Source organism: Fragaria vesca, linkage group LG6 (assembly GCF_000184155.1).
Source record: "Fragaria vesca subsp. vesca linkage group LG6, FraVesHawaii_1.0, whole genome shotgun sequence".
Taxonomy (NCBI): Eukaryota; Viridiplantae; Streptophyta; class Magnoliopsida; order Rosales; family Rosaceae; genus Fragaria; species Fragaria vesca.
The window spans coordinates 7,735,282-7,761,068 of NC_020496.1; the positions used below are offsets into that span (position 1 = coordinate 7,735,282).

The 25,787-nt window shown below is 38.2% G+C and overlaps 4 protein-coding genes and 1 pseudogene across 5 annotated transcripts; 2 read left to right on the forward strand and 3 right to left on the reverse strand.

Annotated features, from left to right (window-relative positions):
* Positions 1 to 942: 942 nt before the first annotated feature.
* LOC101291163 (probable LRR receptor-like serine/threonine-protein kinase At3g47570-like) lies at positions 943 to 4,296 on the forward strand. The gene is made up of 2 exons (XM_004305088.1): positions 943 to 3,718; positions 3,896 to 4,296. The coding sequence occupies exons 1-2, from the start codon at positions 985 to 987 to the stop codon at positions 4,294 to 4,296; spliced, it is 3,135 nt and encodes a 1,044-aa protein (XP_004305136.1). The 5' UTR covers positions 943 to 984.
* Positions 4,297 to 4,759: 463 nt separating this feature from the next.
* LOC101291450 lies at positions 4,760 to 8,059 on the reverse strand (annotated as a pseudogene). Its single transcript, XR_185099.1, has 3 exons — positions 7,699 to 8,059; positions 5,355 to 7,561; positions 4,760 to 5,187 (listed from the first exon to the last, which is right to left on the reverse strand). The product of XR_185099.1 is annotated as a probable LRR receptor-like serine/threonine-protein kinase At3g47570-like (transcript).
* Positions 8,060 to 9,339: 1,280 nt separating this feature from the next.
* LOC101291742 (probable LRR receptor-like serine/threonine-protein kinase At3g47570-like) lies at positions 9,340 to 12,576 on the reverse strand. The gene is made up of 3 exons (XM_004305089.1): positions 12,094 to 12,576; positions 9,867 to 12,018; positions 9,340 to 9,776 (listed from the first exon to the last, which is right to left on the reverse strand). Exons 1-3 carry the CDS (start codon positions 12,574 to 12,576, stop codon positions 9,340 to 9,342), a joined length of 3,072 nt encoding a protein of 1,023 aa, XP_004305137.1.
* A 1,878-nt stretch (positions 12,577 to 14,454) lies between these two features.
* Positions 14,455 to 17,783, reverse strand: LOC101292039 (probable LRR receptor-like serine/threonine-protein kinase At3g47570-like). Its single transcript, XM_004305090.1, has 3 exons — positions 17,264 to 17,783; positions 15,080 to 17,200; positions 14,455 to 14,885 (listed from the first exon to the last, which is right to left on the reverse strand). Exons 1-3 carry the CDS (start codon positions 17,781 to 17,783, stop codon positions 14,455 to 14,457), a joined length of 3,072 nt encoding a protein of 1,023 aa, XP_004305138.1.
* Positions 17,784 to 23,206: 5,423 nt separating this feature from the next.
* Positions 23,207 to 25,589, forward strand: LOC101292321 (lactosylceramide 4-alpha-galactosyltransferase-like). Its single transcript, XM_004302613.1, has one exon. It carries the CDS (start codon positions 23,393 to 23,395, stop codon positions 24,665 to 24,667), a length of 1,275 nt encoding a protein of 424 aa, XP_004302661.1. The 5' UTR covers positions 23,207 to 23,392; the 3' UTR covers positions 24,668 to 25,589.
* The last annotated feature ends 198 nt before the right edge of the window (positions 25,590 to 25,787 follow it).

Genomic DNA, 25,787 nt, shown 5'->3' on the forward strand with positions numbered 1-25,787 from the left:
AAGGCCTTTTATGACTCACTTGGCAAGTTGGGCATGGTTGATGTATATGCGCCAACTTGAGGGGGAGTGTTAGCGTGAGTCATGGAGTTAGTTTAGGAATGTAAATTAATTTGTTATTACTTTCCTATTCTGTATGTGTAGTACATAGTACGTAGGGTTTGTACAACTTGTATCTCTATATATAGCCTCCACTGTGAGATGAATAAGATATCAGAAAATTCATTCTCCAAACCTTGTTATATTTGACTATTTGAGCTGGTTCATATAGAAAGTTCAGCATCTTTCATATCTGAATTTTCACCAAGAAGCATTAACCATCCGGTAAAAGAAGCATTAACCATCTGAATTTTCAGTTGTTGGTACAAACAGAGCGATGGCAATTCAGGCTAATCTAGCTTATGGTCAATGCATGCAGAGTCACATAGCAGTAGCTAGTCTGACTCAGAGTTCTTAGATTGTAGCTCTCCATATTATTAACAGCTACAGAATTTGTAGACACTGCAACCACCGGATAACTTCGCCATTGTCCTATCTCAACCGAAGTCCACCACTACTTAAAACTATTGAAGTTTTCGACCACCCTAACCAAAACCTGTAGGCACAGGCACCAATCTAGGAAACTTCATAATATAGCCCACCATATCTGGTCAAGGTTGATTGAATCATTCGGTGTGCTTTCACACTTGGGAAAGCAAATACTGTCCATATTAAAACACAAAATACTGCATGGTTTATACATGGAAGGTGACTAATGACTAAGCAAGTATACCAGAGAGCTTAACATGGTTTTTGAGTCCTGACAAGACAAATTTGTCACCAAAATAAGGACCAACTTGCATTACCTATCCTAAAGGCAAAACTATTGTGGAGATCTTGATTCCCTCCAAGTCAAAGATTCAAACATAGCCCGTGCCTTTTAAATCTTAAAAAACAGTCTCCTGTTTCATCACTTGGCTTCCCAGCACTCAGAACCAGCAAGTTTCAATGGCCCTTTTCCTTCCATACAAGACATCCACACCACATTTTTCACTTTTCTTCTATCTGCTGGTTCCAACTTTGTTCATCATCACCTTGTTGCCTTCACCATCTTCTGCTTCTGCAGCCACCACCATTTCCAAATCCAATGAGACCGATCGGCTCACCTTACTTGCCATTAAAGCTCAGATCATCAAAGACCCAAATGGCATTTTGAGCTCATGGAATGACTCTCTCCATTTCTGCAACTGGACAGGTGTCACTTGTGGTCTTCGTCACCAAAGAGTCATGACCTTAAACTTGAGCTCATATCAGTTGATCGGCTCACTATCTCCTCATATAGGAAACCTCACTTTCCTTTCTGGCCTCAACCTTGAACTCAACAATTTCCACAGTAGTCTCCCACCAGAAATTGGCCATTTATTCAGGCTCAAATACCTTAACCTCTCCAACAATTCATTTTCTGGGGAAATCCCATCAACTCTCTCCAATTGTTCTAGACTAATCTGGCTTCGTTTAGGCTTCAACAAGTTGATTGGGAAAATCCCATTTGAATTAGGCTCATTGCAAAAGCTAGAGAGAACTCAACTTCATTATAACAACCTCAGTGGACCGCTTCCAAGCTCTATAGGCAACCTGTCCTCAGTTAGATCACTGTCTCTGGCAGTAAACAACTTGGAAGGAAAGATACCGGATTCACTAGGCCGCTTGAAGAATTTGGAATTCCTTGGATTTGGGGTTAATCAATTTTCTGGTATGGTCCCATCCTCAGTTTATAACCTTTCTTCTCTTACAAGGCTTAGTTTACCATACAATCAGCTAGAGGGGAACCTGCCTTCAGACTTGGGTGCCACTCTTCCTAACTTGCTAGTCTTAAACTTGGGCCTCAATCTTTTCACTGGAACCTTACCAGTATCACTATCCAATGCCACAAATCTTCTTGAATTTGATGTGAATGGAAGCAATTTCACTGGAAACATTGCAATTGATTTTGGAGGCTTAACTAGTTTATGGTGGTTGGTTCTTGCTTCGAATTCCTTGGGCACAGGACAAGCAAATGACTTGAGTTTCTTCAACTCTTTAAGCAAATGCAGGAACTTACAAATTCTTGATTTAAGCGATAATCAATTTGGAGGGGTGTTGCCAGATTCCATGTCCAACCTCTCAAACCAACTTGTGTCACTGAGGCTGGGAAGAAATCAGTTATCTGGGAGCTTCCCTTCTGGAGTATTTGTGAACCTTGTTAATCTGACTGAACTGATGATGGAGAAAAATAATTTCAGCAATGGAATTCCTCCCATTATTGGTAACCTCTGGATGCTGCGGCGACTGGATTTATCTGGAAATGAGTTTTCTGGCCAAATTCCATCAAACATAGCCAATATGAGTCAATTGTATGCTCTCTATCTTCAAAGTAATCACCTCACAGGTCCTATTCCTTCAAGTTTCGGAAACCTTTCAAACTTGCAAGAGCTAGATCTTTCTCAGAATTATCTCAATGGAACCATACCAGAAAAGGTTACGAGTCTTTCTTCTCTGACCATTTCCCTAAACCTTTCTCATAACCAATTCACTGGTTCCTTGCCCTCAAAAGTTGGAGACTTGAAAAATCTATGCAACTTGGATCTTTCTGAGAATAAATTGTCAGGAGAAATTCCTAGTAGCCTTGGTAGTTGTGTAGCCTTAGAACACCTTCACTTGGAAGGTAACTACTTTGAAGGAATCATTCCTTCATCTTTTAGATCCTTGAGAGGTCTTCAAGACTTGAATCTCGCACACAACAACTTATCTGGTCAAATTCCTGAATTTTTTCAGCTAATTTCCCTTGTGAACTTAAATCTTTCCTTCAACAATTTTGAGGGTCAAGTGCCAACAGGAGGAGTTTTCAAAAATGCAACTGTCATTTCAATAGCAGGAAACGAAAAGCTTTGTGGAGGCATACCTGAGTTGCACTTGTCTGTTTGCCCTGCTGCTAAGCCAAGGAAAAGAAAAATGTCTCGAGGACTGAGAATCATGATCTTACTGCTTTCTGGACTTTCGGGGTTAGTTTTGATCGTGTCTCTTCTAGTCATTTATTGGTTAAGGAAGGTAAAAACACCACCCTCTACAGATGCTTCACCAACTAAGGAATTGCATCTGAAGATATCCTATGAAAATCTCCTTCAAGCTACTGGGGGATTTTCTCCTGCCAACCTAATCGGTTCTGGTGGCTTTGGTTCTGTCTACAAAGGAAATCTTGAAGAAATAGTTGTCGCAGTAAAGGTACTCTACTTGCATCGACCAGGTGCTCTAAAAAGTTTCTTAGCTGAATGTGAAGTCTTGAGAAGTATTCGGCACCGGAATCTTGTGAAAGTTTTAACTGCCTGCTCAAGCGTTGATTTTCAAGGTAACGAGTTTAAAGCTCTTGTCTATGAGTATATGCCGAACGGGAGTCTGGAGAGTTGGCTACATCCACTTTCAGAAGCTGATGCCTTAAACGGTGACCTGAGGATGCTTAGTCTTCAACAAAGATTGAACATTGCCATTGATGTGGCATCAGCTCTGGATTATCTTCATCACCATTGCGAAGATCAAATTGTTCACTGTGATCTGAAGCCGAGCAATATCCTACTTGACAATAATATGACTGCACATGTGGGTGATTTTGGGTTGGCCAGGTTCATTCCAGAAGCTTCAAGTAGATCTCCTATCAATCAAAGCAGCTCAGTAGGACTGAAGGGAACTGTTGGCTATGCTGCACCAGGTAAATAGATCTACTCTAATATGATTCAATTCTATTCAATTTTTGTAAAAAAATTGCATTCTACATGAAAGTTAAGAAATATGTTTGAGATGCAATTGATTTAATCACAAGAAAGAGCCAAATACATGTTATAGATTTATATGTTCACTTGTAATAATCAAAGCTACAAACATGTAGAGTATGGCATGGGAAGCAAGGTCACAACTTATGGTGATGTGTACAGCTTTGGGATACTCTTGTTAGAAATGTTTACAGGGAAGAAGCCCACTGATGACATGTTTAAAGATGGACTGCAGCTCCATAAATTTGTTAACAATGCATTGCCTGAACACATATCAGACGTTCTAGAACCATTGTTTGTAGAAGGATGGGAAGGAGAAGAGGATGACTTTACTAGCGAAGAAAAATGCATCGTGGGGCTGAGAAAAAATGGCCTAAACCAAGAGTGCCTGATTGCAATACTCAGAATTGGAGTTGCTTGTTCAGTGGAATCACCTAGAGGGAGAATGGATATCAGTCATGCTGTTAAGGAGTTACAGAGTGTCAGAGACACTCTTGTTGGATCAGGAGTGGACTGAAGCCGATGCAGAAGCTAAACTATGACATAATCAAATCAGGTGTTTGTTTGCACACAAATAAAGATTTGGAAGCTCCAAGCATATCATTCGTTTGAAATTGTAGATATGGTTGTAACTAAGTTTTATGCTTGTTTTATGTGATTTTGTACAAATAGTTACTACTCTTAATTTCAGTTCAAAAGGAGACTACTTAAGCTCTATACGCCTCCACTACTTCAATAAACTTATTGTTTTCTTGTGTAGGATTTACTGCAGAATTTGAACAAGCATATTATGAGAACAAATGTTCAAAACATTAGCAGCCAAATAAAAGGACAAAAAAAAAAAAAAGTAGCAATGCCTTATGAATTGCAGTATTCTTATTCAAATGTATATAACACACACACAACTGTATGGATGAGGTTATATATAGAGATAGGTGACAAACTTGGCTAATTTTGGATACTGTGTTGCTGCTGCTTCTTCAATTGAGATAAGAGTCTCTAATAGCCTTCATTTTGTTGGCAGTGATATCCATAAGCATCCGCTCTCTTGGTGGCAATGCAGAGCATAAAAGTCCAATCTGTATCACTGAAACCAAGCATTCCTCCAATCTTCTTGTGTTGACTTGTGGGCAATCCTGATACCTGGTTATTGGTCTTTCTTGTATGTCATTGGCAAATCTGGTATCATCATCCTTATCATCATCCTCATCATCTGTCTCAAGGAGCAATGAAGGGTCAGCTATGTCCATGACATGATGAGGCAAAGCCATGGCTGCAAATTGGTGAATGCTTAGATCATCTTTAAACATGTCATCGGTAGGTCTTTTTCCTGTGAACATTTCTAGTAACAGTATTCCATAGCCATATATATCTCCCAGAATGGAAATTTGACCTCCCATGACATACTCTGCCATTCAATGCAATAAACTATATATAGTCAAGAATTAAGTTCATATATGAGTATATCAGACATTGGTGATTGTTCTTTTCCAGGAAAATTGTGGCATTTATATTTCTTTTACAAAAAAATTGTTTTCATATGACTTTTAGGAATAGAAAGAAGTGGCCATATACCTGGAGGGATGTAGCCTACAGAACCCTTAACCCTGCAGACATGGTCTGAGTTTTGGAGGAATTATTTGATCCTTCCAAGAGGAACCTTGCTAACCCAAAGTCACCAACATGGGCTACCATATCCTCATCGAGAAGGACATTGCTTGGCTTTATATCACAATGAACAATGGATGGTTGGCAATGCAGGTGGAGGTATTCTATTGCAGAAGCAACATCAATGGCAATATTCAGTTTTTGGGTGAGGCTCAGTCGCTTCCTTTGAGAGATATCATCATCTCTGGGATGCAGCCACGAGTCTAGACTTCCATTTTCCATGAACTTGAAAACTAGACTTTTGAAGTCATTTCCCTGATTATCAATGCTTAAGCAGGCAGTTATGATCTTGAGAAGATTTCGGTGCCTTGTACTTCTTAATGCTTTGCATTCATCAATGAAACTCTTGGATGCTCCATGTTGTTGAAGGTTTAATACCTTAACAGCAACCGCCATTCCCTCACCATTGAGTAATCCTGTGTATACTGAACCGAAACTTCCAGAACCAATCAGATTCTGCTCAGAGAACCCATTGGTCGATTCAACAAGTTCCAAGTAAGAGATACTTGAATGAGAATCCTTATAAGAAGGTGATGTTAGAAGTCTACCTCCTGACTTTTTCCTCATCAAATGTGCAGCAATGAAGCATGAAAGGGCAATGATGAATGCAATAACACAAAATAGAGGGATTATCACTTTTGGGGCAAGTACCCCTTGAGATGAATGAGGCTTGTTGCTGGAACATGCAGGTAGAAGTAATTCTGAGATGCCACCACAGAGCTTATTATTTCCAAAAACTGAGACAATACTTGCATTTAAAAATAACTCTTCTTTAGGCAATTCCCCCTCGAAATCATTATGAGAAAGATTGAGAAGCTTTAGAGATCTGAACCGACCTACAAATTCAGGAAGCTGACCAGATAAGTTATTGCGTGAAATATCCAACACTTCCAAGCCTCTTAACTTTTCCATAGACTGAGGAATACCTCCACTGAATTCATTACCTTCCAAAAGCAGGCACTCCAAACTAATACAATTGCCAAGGGTTTTGGGGATTTCACCTGATAACTGGTTTCCTGATACGTCTAGCTCTGCGAGATTTACCAAACCACCCACTTCAGATGGTAGTGAACCAGTCAAAGAGTTGTTAGACATGGTCAAAGAAATTGAAAGGGATTTAATGGCCATTACCTGTCTAGGTATGGCTCCAGTTAGATTGTTACTAGAAAGGTTAAGTATCAGTAGATTTCGGCAGTTACCAAGATTTGGTGGAACACTTCCCTCAAATCTATTGTTCTGCATGTGGAACCTTGTCAATGAAGTCAAATTACCTAAGGAGGATGGAATTGGCCCAGAAAAATTATTATGATTCAAATGCAGTACCCTTAGGTTCCAAAGCTTCCCAATTTCTTCAGGGACATAACCACTGAATAAGTTTGCTTCCAATCCCAAAGCGGTCAAGTTTACAAGATTTCCGATGCCCTTAGGGATGCTGCCATGTATCAAATTCTTTCCCAGAGTAAGGACTTTTAGCTGGGTAGAAAGGTTAGTTATGGATGCTGGTAATTCTCCTCCAAAGCGATTACGGCTAAGTCCCAAGGAAACAAGACTAGTACAATTAGCCAGGAAACTGAGAAAATTCAGGTCACCAGCTTTACCACTTCCCATTCTATTTACGTCAAAGTTCAGTTTAACTAAGCTATGCAAGCTTCCAAAGTTTTGTGGAAGCTTTCCAGTGAAACCATTATCACCAAAGTCAAGAAGCTGAAGTCTAGAAGCATTCGACAAGGATGCAGGAATAGTTCCTGTGAATCTGTTGAGTGCACTGACAAATGTTTCAAGATTAGGTAGAGTTATGCCCACATTTGGAGGAAGCTCTCCATGCAGCTGGTTCACAGCAACACTAAAACTGTATATAGATGAAATATTATAGATTGAAGAGGGGACCATACCAGACAGATTATTTACCCCAAGTATGAGTAGTCCCAAGCCCTTTAGACGCCCAAGCTCATTCGGTATGCTTCCTTGCAAATTGTTTTCACCAAGAGAGAGTCCATACATAGATGAAAAGTTTCCTATCCAATCTGGGATTCTTCCTGTAAGATTGTTCTTACCAAGCCATATAACAGTTAAATCTACCAATGAACTTAGTTCCACAGAATTGGCCCAATAAGCTGATTGAAGAAAATATTGAGCACCCTAAGTTGTGTACAGTGAGACATATTGGCTGGAATTTTCCCTCCAAAGAAATTATAGGATATATTGAGATATTGGAGGTTTATTAGACGCCCCATTTCTTGTGGAAGTTCACCATGAAAGCTGTTGTTTCCCAAGTTGATTCCGGTGAGAAAAGTAAGGTTCCCAATAGAAGGTGGTAAATAGCCTACCAGATTTTGAGCATCCAGGTTCAAAATGATGACCCTTTTGTTGGAATCGTTGCATGTAACACCTGCCCAATTGCAGAAATTTATGGAATTATTCCATGAGCGCATGATGCGGAGAGGGTCTTCAGTAATTCTCCTCTTCAAGTCCAGTAAGGCCAGGTAATCCGATTCATTTCCAAAAGTCGGCAGTGCCGCAGATCCAAGACGGCCTGCGTTCATGCCCATGAGAATGACCCCAAGAATCAATTTCCACAAATTCTGGCTAGAACAAGTACATGAATACTTCATCTTTTCCCCCCACACAGGTTTTCTTACAAGGAAAAAAAATCAAAAACCAAGTTTCGTTTACACAAAAGTATAGCACAATAGTTGTAACCAAAAAAAAAGTATAGCACAATAGAAGTCTAACATAGACAAAAACTGAAAAGAAATCTGAATGCACTCTTGCAACCTTGAAACTGTTTCTTCATTTGGGAAGCAATTAATACTCAGTCGAATTCAATCTACGGGGCCAACCAGTGGTCCATGTTTTCAATTTCATTATGGAGATTAGATTTCTGGTTGGGAACTGGGCCACATTAAAGACTAGCCCTGCTGCAATGTCAATTCTCTAATGACTGTTAACCAGGTGAGATGATTAAATGTTCTTAGCAATACAGGTATACAGTTGATTTCATGATTTATCCAGAGTAAAATAACTAGGACAGTTCTATATAGCTCCATACAACTACCTACTGGGTTCTAATGGAAATCTGAAAATGCAGCAGCTTAAACTCTACATTAAACAAATTAAATGATTGTAATTTGCATAAAGATGAAATCTTGAAACCCTCAAATCATGCTTTGCCTTTCTACAACTAATTCAATTACTTTCTTTGACAAAAAAACAAAACCCTTCACTTTTTTGGCAAATTGTTCAATCTTGAAAGCAGTAGCAGAGTAAAGAAAAGAACCCAAATACTAGAAAACCAAAACAGCAATGTAAAGTCTGAAACTTTTTCAAATCCAAAGGTAAAAGTCACCGGCTTTACCTCACTAAATTGCCGACGGCACTCTCTGTTTCCACTTTTCCGGGATCAAGCTTCAAGTTTTCTTCAACTTCTCTGATCAAGAATTGCTTTTACTTTATTGCTGGTCTAGTACGGTGCCGTTTTGCTTGGTTTTTTTATTTTTATTTTTATTGTTTTTACTTTCTTCATGACCAAACGGCGACGTTTGGCTCTGCTACAAAAGTACAAAACCCTAATTGTGTTTTTAACTTTTTGTTTGTCGTCTACTCAGGGTTTCCATGGAAGGGTCTGTGTACTTCTTGATACCCAGGTACAATACTCTCTTAATTTTATTGCTTATTTGCTTCTGAAGATTACAATCACCTCTATTCTATTATCAAAAGTGACCATTTTATTGAAAAGAAACTACAATACATATTATATTTTGGTTGAATTGTACACTGCTGATTTTTCACTTTTTGGTTACAATATATAGTGCTGAATTCAATCTACATCATGAAACATAATTGAGGGATATACTTGTAGTCTAATCTCAAGAGTTGAGGGTATGCATTGAGATTAGGTGACAAACTTGGTGTTGGTCAATTTGAGATATGAATCTCTAATTGCATTCATCTTGTTCACAACCACATTCATGAGAATGCGCTCTTTTGGTGATGCTTTGGAGCATGAGAGACCAATCTGCATTACTGAAACTAAGCATTCTTCCAATCTTCTTGATTTGTCTACGCCTTTATCATTGTATCCCATTATCGGCCTTTCTTGTATGTCATTGCTGATTTTGTCATCATTATCCTCTTCTGTTTCGAGGAGCAATGAAGTGTCAACTATGTCCATGACACGGTCAGGGAAAGCCGTGGCTGTGAACTGGTGAATGCTTAGACCATCTTTGAACATGTCATCCGTAGGCCTTTTTCCTGTGAACATTTCCAGCAACAGAATCCCATAGCTGTAGATATCTCCCAGAATGGTAACTTGACATCCCATGCCATATTCTGCCGTTTTAAAACACACATTAGCATGTCATAGTCAAATAGCAATACTAGTTCGCTTATAGCAGTATAGAGGCAGTATAGAACTTATACCTGGAGGAATGTAGCCTATGGAACCCTTTAGCCCAGCTGACATGGTCTGACACTTGGAATGATTCTTTGATGCTTCAAAGAGGAAGCTTGCTAAACCAAAGTCACCAACATGGGCTACCATATCCTCATCGAGAAGGACGTTGCTTGGTTTAAGATCACAATGAACAATGGATGATTCACAATCATCATGTAGATAATCTAATGCACAAGCAACATCGATGGCAACATTGAGCCTTTGGATGAGGCTCAATCTCTTACTTTGAGATCCGTCATCTTCTCTAGGGTGTAGCCAAGGATCTAGACTTCCATTTGCCATGAAATTGAAAACCAGACTTTTGAAGTCATTGCCCTGATTATCAGTGCTTGAGCAGGTAGTTATGATCTTGAGAAGATTGCGGTGCCTTATACTTCTTAAAGCTCTGCATTCATCAATGAAACTCTTTGAAGCTCCATGTTGTTGAAGGTTTAATACCTTAACAGCAACTACCATACCATTACTACTGAGTAATCCTTTATATACAGAACCAAAACTTCCCGAACCAATCAGATTGTCCACAGAAAATCCGTTAGTTGACTCAACGAGTTCCCAGTAAGATATACTTGGATATGAATCATTATGAGAAGATGAAGTAAAAGGTCTATCTCTCGGATTTTTCATCATTGAACATGTAGCAACCAAGCAGCAAAGAGCAATTATTACTGCAATTGCACTAGTTAAAGGGATGATCACTTTTGCTGAGGCCAGTAGTCCTCGCGATGAATGAGGCTTTCTGCTGGAACATGCAGGTAGAACTAATTCTGGGATTCCACCACAAAGCTTATCATTTCCAAGAACTGAGACTCCACTTACGTTTAGAAAGATTCCTTCTTTAGGCAGTTCACCTTCAAAATCATTTTGAGAAAGATTGAAATACTTGAGAGCTCCAAGCTTGCCTAAAAATTCTGGAATCTTTCCAGATAAGTTATTCCGAGAAATATCCAACTCTTCCAAGCCTCTTAACTTCTCCATAGACTGAGGAATATGTCCTTTGAATTCATTACCTTCCAAATGCAGGCGCCCCAAACTAAGACAACTGCCAAGGGTTTCAGGGATTTCACCTGATAACTTGTTTCCTGATACGTCTAGCTCTGCAAGATGTACCAAGCCACCCACTTCAGATGGTAGTGAACCAGTTAAAGAGTTGTTAGACATGATCAAAGAAATAGACAGGGTTTTCATTGCTACTACCTCTCTAGGTATTCTGCCACTTAGATTGTTACTAGAAAGGTTGAGTATTAACAGATTTTGGCAGTTTCCAAGACTTGGGGGTATACTTCCCTCAAACCTATTTCCCTCCATGAAGAGCCTTGTCACTGAGGTCAAGTTACCTAGAGAGGATGGGATCGGCCCTGAAAATTTGTTCAGATTCAGATACAGACCCTCTAACTTGTAAAGCTTCCCTATCACATTAGGGAGGCTACCACAAAGGTGGTTTTGTTCCATTCCCAGATTTGTCAAGTTTACCAGATTTCCAATGCCAGTAGGGAGGGCTCCATATATCAAATTGCCTCCCATTGTAAATATCCTTAGCTGGGTTGATAGGTTGGCTATGGATTCTGGCAATTCTCCTCCAAGACGATTTCGGCTAAAACTCAACACCTCAAGATTAGTACAATTAGCCAGGAAACCAAGAGAAGTAAGGTCACCAGCTTTTCCACTTCCCAGTGAATTGTCATCGAAGTTCACTCTAATTAACCATTTCAACCTTCCAAGGTTTTCAACAGGGAATTTCCCAGTGAGACCATTTTCAGCAAAATCAAGAAACTGAAGTCTAGAAGCATTTGACAAAGATGCTGGAAGACTTCCTGTGAATTTGTTGACACCTCCGGCAAATACCTCCAAATTAGGAAGAGTATTGCCAACGTCTTGTGGTAGCTCTCCATGCAGCTGGTTTTCTGTGACACTAAAAGTGTATAGGGAAGAAATATTATAAATTGAAGATGGGACCATACCAGACAGGTTATTCGTCGAAACTAGGAAATCTTCCAAGCTTGTTAGGCGCCCGAGTTGATTAGGTATCCTTCCTTGTAAATTGTTGTCACCAAGAGCAATACTGTACAAAGATGAAAAGTTCCCTATCCACTCTGGAATTTTTCCAGTAAGGTCGTTACCCTGGAGCCATAGATGAGTTAAATTCAATAATGAACTCAGTTGGTCAGGAATGGACCCGGTAAGCTCATTGGAAACAACATGGAGTTCCCTTAGTTGTGTGCAGTGAGATATATTAGTTGGAAGTTTCCCGCTGAAGGAATTGCTAGACAGGTAAAGCAATTGCAGGTGTAGTAGACGACCCATTTCTTGAGGAATCTCACCATGAAAGTTGTTTTTCTTTAGGTTGATTCCAGTGAGATAAGTAAGATTCCCTATAGAAGGTGGTATCCAGCCAGCCAACTTTTGAGCTTGCAAGTTCAAAGTCACAACTCTTCCGGTGGAATTATTGCATGTGACGCCTATCCAACTGCAGAAATCCATGGACTCATTCCATGAGCTCATGATATGGAGAGGATCTTCAGTGATTCTTTTCTTGAAGTCTAGCAGTGTCAGACGATCAGATTCATTTCCAAAACTTGTTAGTGTTGCAGATTCTATAGCTGTGCTCATGCATACAACGATGAACACAGGAAGGAGTTTGTGCAATAACCACCGACAGTTTGGTAGTGAATCCGCCATCATGTTCTAATTGCAGGTTTCACACAAGGAGCATATGAAAATTCCAGGTTTCATATGAATGGTAAGTATACAAAGAAGTACTCTTGTGCCAAAATGTAAAACGTAGGACTACCATTACCTACTTAGATATGACAACAAGGTCTATAGATGGATGGTACTGAATGAACCATGTAGACTTTTCATGAATTTTAGTGTGGAAATTATAGAAATTTGGTTGGTATGCAATTACTACTTGAATTAGCTTCAATCCACTGGCCTACCACTCTGGTCCAATATTTAAAATGATCAGAGTTCTAGCTGGGAACTGGGAAGCCTAAGAGATAAGGTGTCCTACAACATGAATGATCTGAAGACTTTTAGCAAATTGGATGGTGAAATGTTCTGAAATTACTTGGGTGTGGAGTGGATATGAGACTTCAAGCCTTACTAGGGACCAGTAGGAGGAACTAGGCTGCCAGTAATTTGTACATCCTCCATCATTTTGTGTAAGTTTCCATGCATATATAAGGATGGTAGATAGTTTGCAATTATTGTTTTGCATGTTTAAATTGAGACTTATATTGTGCAAATTTGATTTAGATTGCTGTGGTGACAAGTCCATGATTATGAATGAGCACCATGGGTTTGAGCATCCTCACTCTTTTTCACTGAAAATCTGACCTGTTATTAAAGAAAATACTACAAATTATTTCAAAGAAAACAATGCTTCACTGAAAAAGAGGTAGAAAGAGACAGTCTGGCTTGCTACCAAACTTAATAAGCATACAACCACATACTGCCCTGTTATTCACAATACTCCTAATCAAGCTTCATATTAAGAATGATTCCTAGCATCTTTTTATTTTGGTCTTGGGAAAAAATTCAATTGTAATATTTCTTATGTGCTTCATTTTTTTTTTGTTGGCTAAAATTTATACTTTGATTATCTTATATCTGCAGGCCATTTTCCTCTTTTTCAATATTTAAATCTTCATTATGGAGATCAGACTTCTAGCTGGTAAGTTGGAAGCCTAAGAAAGATAAGATGCTCTACAACATGAATGCTCTAAAGACTTACTGACAAGCTGAGACGGTAAAATGTTCTGAAGTCTACTTAAAAAAGGAGTTGATATGACCATAAGTGCAACAAAAGATGATACTGACCAGTGGACTGCTCTTATCGTTTGCATAATGAAACGAGAGTTCAAAACTAATATTGCAGCAATGTTGACTTGGTTTGCAGTGCTGATAAGTCCACAACTGTGAACTAGCTCCATGGCCTTGATTCATCCTCACGCTTGGTCAGTGCTTCATTCTCCATCTAATTATTAATATTTCATAATTTGTTGGTGTAGTATGTCTGTATGGTACCCACATTTTTCTTTTTTATGCTAGACCCAGGTTCTATTCTACCATTTACATATGCTATAGCTTATACATAATGGACTATCATACTGCATTGTCAATCTTCGTGTACATAAAATATTCACAAGGTACTACACTAAATCTAGCTCTTTTCACTCCAAAGAGAAGATTCTTATATTGATAAATCGTTTGGCTATATATACTGTTATACGTAGTAGAAAAAGGCCTGAGATTACAGACAGTAGTTAGCTTTTAAAATAAAAAGACAATGATATGCATTTCAACTAATTAACATTCTTCTGATAAAGTAAAAACCAGGATGAAGAAACATTCTTCTGATGTTTTAGCATATAAAATGGTAGCATTCAATTAACATTACTTGATATCACATATTTTGATACAGCTAGTTAGATATCACATAATTCAATTAATATTGCATTCCATTATCCTTATTCAGATCATTACCTGCTGTATATAATATAGATGAAGAAGGTATATGTCGATGTTTAGTTACGAAGGTGGGCATATAAATTTCTACCTCCTTCTTCTTACTTTGAGATAGGAATCTCTAATAGCCTTCAATTTGTTGACAATGACATCCATAAACATCCGCTCTGTTGGTGATATTGACGAGCATAAGACTCCTACATGCATAACTGAAACCAAGCATTCCTCTCCTCTTCGTTTGACTAGGTCAGGATCTTGATGCCTTCTTGGTCTTTCTTGGACATGATTTTGGTCTCTACCATCATCCTTATCATTCTCTTCATCTCTTTCTATGAGCAATGAAGGGTCAACTATGTCCATAACATGGTCCGGAAGAGCCATAGCTGTAAATTGGTGAATGCTTAAATCATCTTTGAACACGTCATCGGTAGGTCTTCTCCCTGTGAACATTTCTAGCAAAAGTATCCCATAGCTATAGATATCTCCTGATATGGAAACTTTGGCTCCCATGCTATACTCTGCCATTCAAAACATTCGTAAGGAACTCTAAGTCAGATTTTCTTTGGAATTTAGATATTATATCAGATCCTAATGAGAGTCATAAATAGGCAAACAATGTTATCTTATCTTCCAGGATAAAATAGAGTTATCATTTTTATCAACAAGTACGTTGTCAGTAATAGAAGAGAATCTGAATGATCAGGTGTCATACCTGGAGGAATGTAGCCTATGGAACCCTTTAGTCCATCTGATATGCTTTGGATCTCAGAGGGATCATCCAATGCTTCCAAGAGGAAGCTTGCTAAACCAAAGTCACCAACATGTGCTACCATATCTTCATCGAGAAGAACATTGCTCGGCTTTAAATCACAATGAACAATTGATGGTTCACAATAGTGGTGGAGATGATTTATTGCAGAAGCAACATCAATGGCAATATTCAGTCTCTGGATGAGGCTCAGTCTCTTCCTTTGAGATTGATCATCCTCACTGGGATGCAGCCAAGAGTCTAGGCTTCCATTTTCCATGAACTCGAAAACTAGACTTTTAAAGTCATTTCCCTGATTATCAATGCTTGAGCAGGCAGTTATGATCTTAAGAAGATTCCGGTGCCTTATACTTCTCAATGCTTTGCATTCATCAATGAAACTCTTCGATGCTCCATGTTGTTGAAGGTTAAATACCTTAACAGCAACAGCAGTTCCATCACCACTGATTAATCCTTTGTATACTGAACCGAAACTTCCTGAACCAATCAGATTATTTATAGAGAACCCGTCAGTTGATTGAACTAGTTCTCTGTAAGAGACACCTGATTTCCAATCCTCATAAGTACGTGATGTCAGGGATCTATCTCTTGACCTTTTCGCCATTGAACATCCAGCAATGAAGAAACAAAGAGAAATTGTTAATGCAATTCCACAACTTAGAGGGATTATCACTTCTGCAGCAAGTAGTCCTAGAGATGATTGAGGCTTTCTGCTGGAGCATGCAGGTAGAAGTAATTCTGGGATGCCACCACAGAGTTTATCATTTCCGAGAACTGATACACCAGTTGCATTTGAAAAGATCCCTTCCTTAGGCAATTCTCCTTCAAGATGGTTGTAAGAAAGATTGAGATGCTTAAGAGTTCTAAGATGGACAAAGAATTCAGGAACCTTGCCAAATAAGTGATTCTGTGAAACATCAATTTCCTCCAATCCTCTTAAATCTTTAATAGAATTTGGAATTGTTCCTTCAAGTTCATTATCTTCCAAATGCAGGCGCTCCAAACTAAGACAACTGCCAAGGGTTTCAGGGATTTCACCTGATAACTTGTTGCCTGATACATCTAGCTCTGCAAGTTGTACCAGCTTACCCACCTCATCTGGGAGTGAACCAGTCAAGTAATTGTTAGAAAGGGTCAATGAAATTGAAAGGGATGAATCCTCAACTAACTCTTTAGGTATCGGGCCATTTAGACTGTTAGTGGAAAGGTTTAGTACTAGTAGATTTTTGCAGCTTCCAAGACTTGGCGGTATACTTCCCTCAAACCTATTCCCCTGCATGAAGAGCTTTGTTAGTGACGTCAAGTTTCCTAAGGAGGACGGGATTGGTCCAGAAAGTTTGTTTAGATTCAAAAGCAGTCCCTCTAACTTCTGAAGCTTCCCAATTTCTTCAGGGAGACTACCACCCAAATTATTGTCTCCCAGTTCCAGCTTGGTCAAGTTTACAAGATTTCCAATGCCAATAGGGATGCTTCCATGTATCAAATTGCCTGACAGACAAAGCTGTCTCAGTTTGGTGGAAAGGTTTCCTATGGATTCTGGTAATTCTCCTCCAAAACGATTATTGATAAAACATAACACCTCAAGCCTAGTACAATTAGCCAGGAAAGTGAGAAAATTCAAGTCACTAGTTTTCCCAGTTCCCAGTGAGTTGTCATCGAAGTTTATTTTCACTAACCTCACCAAGCTTCCAAAATACTCAGCAGGGAACTCTCCGGTAAGACCATTTTCAGCAAAATCAAGGAGCCAGAGTCTAGAAGCATTTGACAATGATACAGGAATATTTCCTGTGAATTTGTTGATACCACCAGCAAAAACTTCAAGATTAGGAAGAGTTATGCCAATGTTTGGTGGCAACTCTCCATGCAGGTGGTTGTTAGCGATAGTGAAGTAGTATAATGAGGAAATATTGTAGATTGAAGAAGGAACTGTACCAGAAAGATTATTACTCGCAAGTACAAATTTTCTCAAACTTGTTAGACCCCCTAGCTCACTGGGTATGCTTCCTTGGAGATTGTTCTCGCCAAAAGAAAATGCATACAAAGAAGAAAAGTTTCCTAACCAAGCTGGGACACTGCCTGTGAGACTGTTTGTATCAAGCCATAGATGAGTTAACTCCAACAATGAACTGAGTTGGTCTGGAACTGGCCCAATAAGTCCATTGATCCCGAGGTCGAGGACTCTGAGTCGAGAACAGTGAGATATATTCGCTGGAATGTTCCCCCGCAAGGAATTGGCCATCAGGTTCAGCTGTTGCAAGTGCAGTAGACGGCCCAATTCCTGAGGAATTTCACCATGAAATTTGTTGTCTGTGAGGTTGAGTTGAGTAAGATAGGTAAGGTTTCCTATTGAAGGTGCTATGGAGCCTTCCAGTTCTTGGGCCTCCAGGTTCAGAATGATGACTCGATTGTTGGAAGGGTTGCATGTAACGCCTACCCAACTGCAGAAATGGATGGACTTATTCCATGAGCTCATGATATGGTGAGGATCTTTAGTAATACTTCTCTTGAAGTCTAGTAATGCCAGGAGATCGGTTTCATTTTCGAAACTGCGCAGTGATGCAGATTCCAGAACTGTGCTCATGCAAACAAGAATGAACACTTGAAGTTTAAACAGAGTTCGCCTACCTTGAGTAGGTGATTGCTTCATACTGTTTTGAATACGGATTTCCGGTACTCAGTAGTGAGCAATCAAAAGCCAAGTTGGATTTGCACAAAGAAGAAGAGATTCCGATCTCCTTATGATACTATCATTAGTTAAACAAGAAGCATGCTGATATATAGTTCAAGGTTTTGGTTGCATTATGGACATTAGAGATTTTCAGTTGGGGAGCAATTAATACTAGAACTTGATTGATATCTGGCTCAGGACCCAGATTTTTAATTTCTTGTGTTAGATTAGAGATTTGATTTTGGTTGGGACATGGTAGGCGATCGAAAGACGAAGGCATTGTACCCTGTCACTTACGAAATACAAAATCAGTATTGGCTTGCTGAGCTGATATCAGATATCAATATTTGTGGGGCGGACAGTTCCTTGCTTCCTTCTATACAGCTCCAAAGAAGGGATGGCCATTTTGAAGATGCATTTGAGCGTTTGATTTGCAATGTTGAACTATTATTGCTTCTGATTCCAAAGCGATAGAGTTGTGTAGTTGACGTATTGACATTGGCTCAAATTATTGATATGATTGACCAAGATTTTCCAGCTCGATCAATGAGACATTGCTGTCTGTTTTAACATTATTGTTCATAGAAATGGAATGGACGTATTCAAGTTTAATAGCAGGCAGCTGGTATCTTGTGATCAATTTTGTATCACAAAAAAAAAAGAAAAATGCTCTACTAAAAAACTGGTCATATTCATGCAGGGTAGCTGAAAGTATCTGGTTTGCACCGATAGCATTGTCTGTGCCAGAGGAAATATTTTTTTTTCTTTTTTACTTATTTTCTTTTGGTTATATAATCCAGATTGATCTAAGTTTTGAGCATTTTTGATTATGAAACTTGCGGGATGGGGAAAGAGAGTGGTAAGTAGTTGATGGCTAAGGGTGCTAGCTAATGGAAAAGCATAGCATGCCGAAGTGAAAATGAGAGATTATACTCTAGCAAGCGCATCAAATCCTCCTGGAGCTTAAATATGTACAGTGCTTCATGCAGTTGAAAAGTTTCTTGTTCTTGTAAAAGCCAACTTAGAAAACAAAACTATACAGCTCCAGATTATGGCATTACATTATCATGGCATGTATAACTAACTAGCTATCACTGCATTTAGACCACTATAGCCGTTCACCATTGTTAATATCTTCAAAGTATTAACCTAATTAAGGATTTTTATAGTGAACCCACTACACTTCACGACTACAACCTCCTAATGTCATTGAGAGAATTTTTGCATATGAATAAATAATCTATACTCCAACAATAATATCCCGTATTCCCCTCTGCTCAATATTCAATCGTCTTTCTTATATTTCAACTCATCAAGCTGTCATGTTCGATATATTAAAACAAAACATAATGTACTGCTTGTACATATACCTATATATAAATCTACACACACACACACGTTTGTTAGAGACTATTACAGTATATTTGCTTATCCTCATGAATCATGCATTTGAGAAGTCATAGGCTACGTAACTTGTTGGCAAAGCAACAGCGAATGTTCCAATCAACTAGAAGGGGACGTATTTTCTTTGGTCTTAACTGTATTCTATGCTTTCATGACTGGTCATTTGCACATTATTCAGTATTTTTCAAAGATCATCCTCACAACTTTGTGCTTTATATATACTTGTTTGACATTCATACTTCTTTGAAAATTATGCATTTTGTTGCAAATAAATTTCTACGACAGGTTGGATTTTGAGCTATACCGTTGTCACATAATATGGAATGCAAGTGATTAAAAAGTTGTTAATCTAACATTACTCTTATTAGCAAACATGAGCAAAACAATAACCATGTATTTTGTACGTATGTGTTGGTATAATTGTAGAAATCGCCTTACTTTATTCTCCTTTGTATACTTAAATGGAGATTTTGTTAGTGTCTAAGAAAATACATGGTTATTTATTTTATTTTTAAAAAAATTATTAATAACACACCCTACATATGTCTATGAGGTTTGAACTCATAACCTCAAAATTGTTAGTTAACCATCTGAACCAACCAAGTCACATCTCATGGTTATTAACGTATATGTACATTGGCTTTCTACATTGACACTAACAAAAGAGCTTATGTACATTGATATTATTAACGCAAAAAGAGCATATGCGTTAATAATTTGTACATTGGCTTCGTGTTCTTATCGTATCGATGCCTACAATACTAATCAACGTCTGATAATCCTTTCGTTTGTTTCTTCGTCATGGTGTTCGAGAATCCTATGCAATCAGGTTCAACTCACAAGGACTTGTTAATACAACAAATTCCTAAATAAAAAGAGAACAATGTTTTGGCACGATTCAGTACGTCCAATTTTTCATATTTTAACATTTGATATATAAGTATATAACTAATCATAATGACAACTGTTAGGCTGTAACCATACTATAATGGTAGAGACATCTCATCTACCATGGTGCATAAGATATAACACTGCAGCCAATAAGCCGAGTGATCGCTAGATAATGGCATAGGGATTACCTCAGCCTCAATGCAGCTATAGTCTATATTGATGATTACATGCCAAGAAGTCACTTGCATCCATCCATCCTTTTTTTTTTTTTTTTGGTAGAATGCATCCATTCATCCTTGAAAAATGTCTAGTCTAGTATCTTTCATCAATGTCTAGTCTAGTATCTTTCATCAATTAATTATATGTATTGTGATCGTTCTAGTCTAATCGTTTATCTTTTGTGGAAATTATTTGTGATTGTTCTCATCTAATCGTTTGACCTTTTACGGAAATCATTGAATTCATTGAGAAGTTGTGTTAAAACAAAAAAGAAATTATTGTCACGAACTTACATTTTTTAGACGAAAGGTAATCGTTTTACCTTTTAAGAGAAGATTCAACACCAACATAAATAGACCATTGGATTGCATTTATTATACTATTTAATTATTTAAGTAATAATTAACTATAAATATCAACAGTTGAGATTGCATCCTAAATTCTGGTCACTGCACTTTGGTACGTGTAAGAATTTTCTCTAGCAACTCCTTTCATTGTGTTGTAGTAATTGGTGTATTTAGAGAGCACATACAGCAGGCAAGAGCTTATTGTTTTGGAGTTATTTTCACTCTCCCAAGAATCGAGCCTCTCCCTTTTTGCTGATTAGTTTTGAGTTTTGAGTGTTGTCAATTAACGTATTTGTGAGAACTAAAAGCTATACATTCTGGTCATCCAATTTAAATTGTGTACGTATTTGATTTAAATGATCAGAACTTGACATCATTTCCCTCAAAAAAAAAAAAAAGTTTACCATATATAATGAACTGTGTGAAAATCTAAAGTTTAACCCCACGTTATAATTGTATAATTTTGCCTAACCATATAACAGACCAAGTCTCTTTTTCCTTTTCTTTTTTCTTTTTTTGGGTACAATAAAAGTCTAGGTCTCTTCTCTTAATATAAACAAAATCGACATTGACCTTAACATCTTAATCAAGAATGTCCTATTCAAAATAATTATAACTATATTCAAGAATATCAGTTCTTTTTTATCAATATTCTCGAAGGGAGCATAGAATGTTTTGCAGCATGCTCCTTGTCAGGTAAAGACCTAGCCAGGGGAGGTAAATCCCGGATTGAAGCATATGAATTTCCAGGTAACCTGGTAAAAACAAACATTGGCAACAAAGAGGGACTGATTGCCTAATTGGTGGTGAAGGAATGGTGGTGTTTGTAAATTTTGGAATAGCAAGCCGCCTGAGAATATAATATTGGGCAAAATATCACAAATGGTCACTGACTTTTGACTCATTAATCATTTTACTCAATCACATTTCAAAAATATCACTTAACTTACTCGCTTTTGATTCTGTCTCACTTAACTCACTGCCGTTAGACCTACCGTTAGGAACCGTTAACATCAAAGGTATATTTGTCTAAACACCAAAAAAGAATTTCAAATTAGTTTTTTTTTTAGGAAAAAATAAAAAAATTGTTTTATTCTCATCAGATTTTAATTCTAAAACATTTGTTTTGTATTAGAAATTTCAGATTGTTTTTTTATTTAAAGTTGAAAATAATTTAATAATTTTCAAATAAGAAAAATTTGCATTTCTAAGTTAATAATGTATCGCGAAAAAATAACTACAAATAATTTTTTTTTTCAAAATAATTTTAAATTTTATAAAGTCACTCTTTTTCATAAAATAAAAAGAGAAATGATTTAATAACTTTAGAAATAAAATAAAAAAGTTAGAAATGCATTATATGTGGTTAGACAAATATACCCTCAATTTTAACAGTTTCTAGCGATAGGTTTAATGACAATGAGTTAAGAGAGAGACGGAATCAAAAAATGAGTGAGTTAAGTGGTATTTTTGCAATGTGAGTGAGTAAAATGATTAATGTGTCAAAAGTCAGTGACTATTTGTAATTTTTTGCCTATAATCTTCCAACCCCCCCCCCAAACAAATGAAGAAACAGTGCCTTCTCCCAAATATAAATATGTTGTAACAAGAGAAGAGTGAGGAATAAGGCAGAACATAGTTCTATAATTCATTGTTTTACAATGCAATTTTGACCAATTTTAGAAGGAAGATGAATGAGTAAAACCTATAGGTCCACGACAAAGAAGTTGACGCATGAGGGAGGAAATAGTAGCAAGAACATGGCAAGTTGCTTAATACATGGGCAATGATCCCCAGTCGACCCCCATACTTTATGCGCGCTTTTTATGGTTTGGAATTCAACCATTGAAAATTATACAGCGCTCTCTTCAACCATATACAAGAAAGAAGGATTACGAAGTTTACGGATTCGAATCTCACTAACATATGAAGATAGAGATTGAAAGTAACATAACAGTAGCCTCGTTGAATCAATGAATCCTAAGCACTCGGTACATCCCTTCTGATGTTGCTGCACCAACTTCATCTTCCAAATATTTAATCATGAATCCGTTCGAAGCACAAGAAGTGAAGAAACTCTTGATGCATCACTAACACTCTACGTTAGCACGGACGGTTCGATGCAATAGCATAGAGTCTGCCAACCCACACAACCATTAGCAATCGAGGATTTGGAGTTCCTATTCCTATGCACACAAAAAAACACACACACATTAAAAGGTTCTAATAAACGACTTAGAAAGCAGTCCAACTCTATAAAAGCCCCTTCTAGTTTATCATGTCACTCAAGAAGCACCTGCTAAAAGGATGGGGTTTGGTCACAAATGGCCAGGTTGGTACCTTCTTATCTTTTTATAAAGCCATTGAAAATAAACGCATCTCGTAGCTGGGGGAAAACTTCCTAAAGATAAAATAAGATCATTGCAAAACAAGACCAATCACCATCATTATATTATCGATGCTCCCTGATCATTTTTTATATGCATACCAAACAATGCTTCTTGGTTTTAACATATTTTAGGCGGCTTATTATTTCATCATCCGACTCTAACCAAAAAGTCACATATTGACTGCTTCAAAACAAGACGCCTAGTACAGAAGAAGACTGCAATAATTTCTTTGTACAAGCGCGTCTGTTGTCTCATACTTAGGTCTATTCGCCATGATAGCCTTTCTGCAGATATATTTCTTCACATTTACTTCTTCTCCCATGCAGCTCTGATAAGGATGAGTAGCCGAATCGACAGCCGCCTACTTAGTCTGGCGAAGTTCCACCTCTTCTGCACTTTATCGCTTGTTGCAATCATCTTCATCATCTTTGCAGATGGTATCATATATACTGATTCACAAAACTCGGTTGAGTTGCAAGTTAAAGCTGCTTCTCAGGTCCTGCAGACTCATAGTGTCGAACGACAGTTCATCAAGTCTGATGTAACTAGCAAATCGGTGCGTTCTATGCAAGAAGAGGTCGTTGATGTTGTTGAAGTTGATACAGAAGATACAAGTCCTGTTGTTGCTCCTTTCAATGTCACCGAAGAAGAAAGAATCAGCTGGTTTAAAGGAAAGCTCCCCAAATTTGTGATTTTTGATTCAGACGAGAGAGCACAGCGGTTCCATGGTAGAGTTCTTGAATTCTTTGACCATGAGTGTGAGACTCAGTTCTTCATGACATGGATTTCACCTGTGAGGTCTTTCGGAAGCAGAGAATTCCTGTCGATGGAGAGTGTATTCAGAGCTCACCCTCGCGGTTGCTTGATGATTCTCTCGAGAACCATGGACTCCAGGCGAGGTTACAGGCTTCTGAAACCTCTGCAGGATCGCGGCTTCAAAGTTCATGCAGTGACACCAGACTTGTCATTTCTGTTCAAGAACACCCCAGCCGAGGCCTGGTTTGCTGAGATGAAGAAAGGCATCAAAGACCCTGGTGAGATTCCATTAGCTCAGAACCTGTCTAATTTAATGAGACTAGCAGTTCTATACAAGTATGGAGGTGTGTACCTGGACACAGATTTCATCGTCATGAAATCGTTTTCCGGGTTGAGGAACTCAATCGGTGCACAAAGTATGGATGCTGAGATGAAACACTGGACCAGACTAAATAATGCAGTGCTGGTGTTTGATATGAATCATCCTCTTCTGCACAAATTCATTGAGGAGTTTTCCTTGACTTTTGATGGGAATAAATGGGGTCATAATGGACCCTATCTTGTTTCCAGAGTGGTCCAGAGAGTGGAAAACAGACCTGGATATAACTTTACAGTCCTGCCTCCAATGGCTTTCTATCCTGTGGATTGGACTAGAATAGGGGGATTGTTTAAGAAGCCGAAAAACCATGCTGATACTAAATGGATAAAAGCAAAGCTGCTTCAGCTTAGCGGGGAGACTTACGGAGTACACCTGTGGAACAAGCAAAGTAGCAGAGTACAAATCGAAGAAGGAAGCATTATGCAGAGATTAATCTCCGATCACTGCATCATCTGTAAAGACATATACAGTTCTTAAAGAATCTTTGAACGAGAATATGATGAAGCATCTTCAACCTGTGGCAAAGTCACAGACTGAAAATTGATACCCTCCTATAGGTGGTGTACTCTGTTGCTTCATTTAGATAGAGAAAGTTTTCTTAATTTTTTGTTTCATTCATAGCTTGTTCATCTTGTTCTTCTTTTCATTCTGATTTTTATGCTCCAGTGCAAGTAAATCTCGGATTCTGTAAACAAATAATGGTGTCTATATCTTGTTTGGATATGTTAATGCTTAATAGAAGCTAACCTTTTTTGTATAAAAATCAGAATTTCTTGAATTACAAGTCTGCTGACAAATATCAGTATTTTCTTCTACAAAAAGCAATCCTAAGCCGTCTCAACCTTAATCTCATTCTATATCCTCCACATCTCCATATGCCAAATCCTGGCAATCTCCTAAAGGCCTTTTTCCTAGTCAACTTCCGTTTGCCAGTTCTTACCTCTCTATTATGGAAGTCATCACCTTCGATGAAGCCACCATCTGAGACGAACTTACTTTGCCTATCAATCCTAGAATCATTTCTGGGTCCAAACTGCATGATGGATGGCCAGGGATCATGTGTTTCATGTTCATTGTCTGTATCACTACCCCAGAGAAGGATAGGCTTAATTACAGGTGAGCCACTTAAATCATCAAAATGGTTAGCCAGACTAGTATGCTCCATCTCAAATAATCTCTTCAAGGATGTGTTTCCTACTTTCATCAAACTTAGCAAACTGGCACTTCTTCGAGATGAAGAAAATGAGGAACATGAAGCAGCTGAGGAAGACAAGGAAGATGAGGAAGACGAAGATTGCCAAAGTGATTTCTGATGCTCTATAATCCGCCTTATCCTTTCTTTCTGAGCTTCTGGATCAACGCAACAACTGTCGTCATCATCATTCTTCTCTTCAATTATTTCTGATACCCTCAAAGATATGTTTCCTCCTTGAACCAAACCTAATGAACTGCTACTTTCTTTAGATGAAGAAAATGAGGAACATGAAGCAGCAGAGGAAGACGAGGAAGATGACAAAGAAGAAGATTGATAAAGAGACTTCTGATACTCTATAATACACCTTATTCTCTCCTTCTGAACTTCTGGATCAACAAAATA

Excerpts from the sequence above, each read along its gene's own strand:
- LOC101291742 (XM_004305089.1), bottom strand. The coding sequence starts at position 12,576 with ATGGCGGATTCACTACCAAACTGTCGGTGGTTATTGCACAAACTCCTT. Across the intron at positions 12,019-12,093 it reads AACTAAGGGAACTCCATGTT|GGTAACGACCTTACTGGAAA; the intron begins GTTTCCAATGAG and ends CTATGGCTCCAG. Across the intron at positions 9,777-9,866 it reads CATAGGCTACATTCCTCCAG|AATATGGCATGGGATGTCAA; the intron begins GTATAAGTTCTA and ends TTAAAACGGCAG.
- LOC101292321 (XM_004302613.1), top strand. The coding sequence starts at position 23,393 with ATGAGTAGCCGAATCGACAGCCGCCTACTTAGTCTGGCGAAGTTCCAC.
- LOC101291163 (XM_004305088.1), top strand. The coding sequence starts at position 985 with ATGGCCCTTTTCCTTCCATACAAGACATCCACACCACATTTTTCACTT. Across the intron at positions 3,719-3,895 it reads TGTTGGCTATGCTGCACCAG|AGTATGGCATGGGAAGCAAG; the intron begins GTAAATAGATCT and ends ACAAACATGTAG.
- LOC101292039 (XM_004305090.1), bottom strand. The coding sequence starts at position 17,783 with ATGAAGCAATCACCTACTCAAGGTAGGCGAACTCTGTTTAAACTTCAA. Across the intron at positions 17,201-17,263 it reads GCCAGTTCCAGACCAACTCA|CTTGGTTAGGAAACTTTTCT; the intron begins GTTCATTGTTGG and ends GCAGTGTCCCAG. Across the intron at positions 14,886-15,079 it reads CATAGGCTACATTCCTCCAG|AGTATAGCATGGGAGCCAAA; the intron begins GTATGACACCTG and ends TTTGAATGGCAG.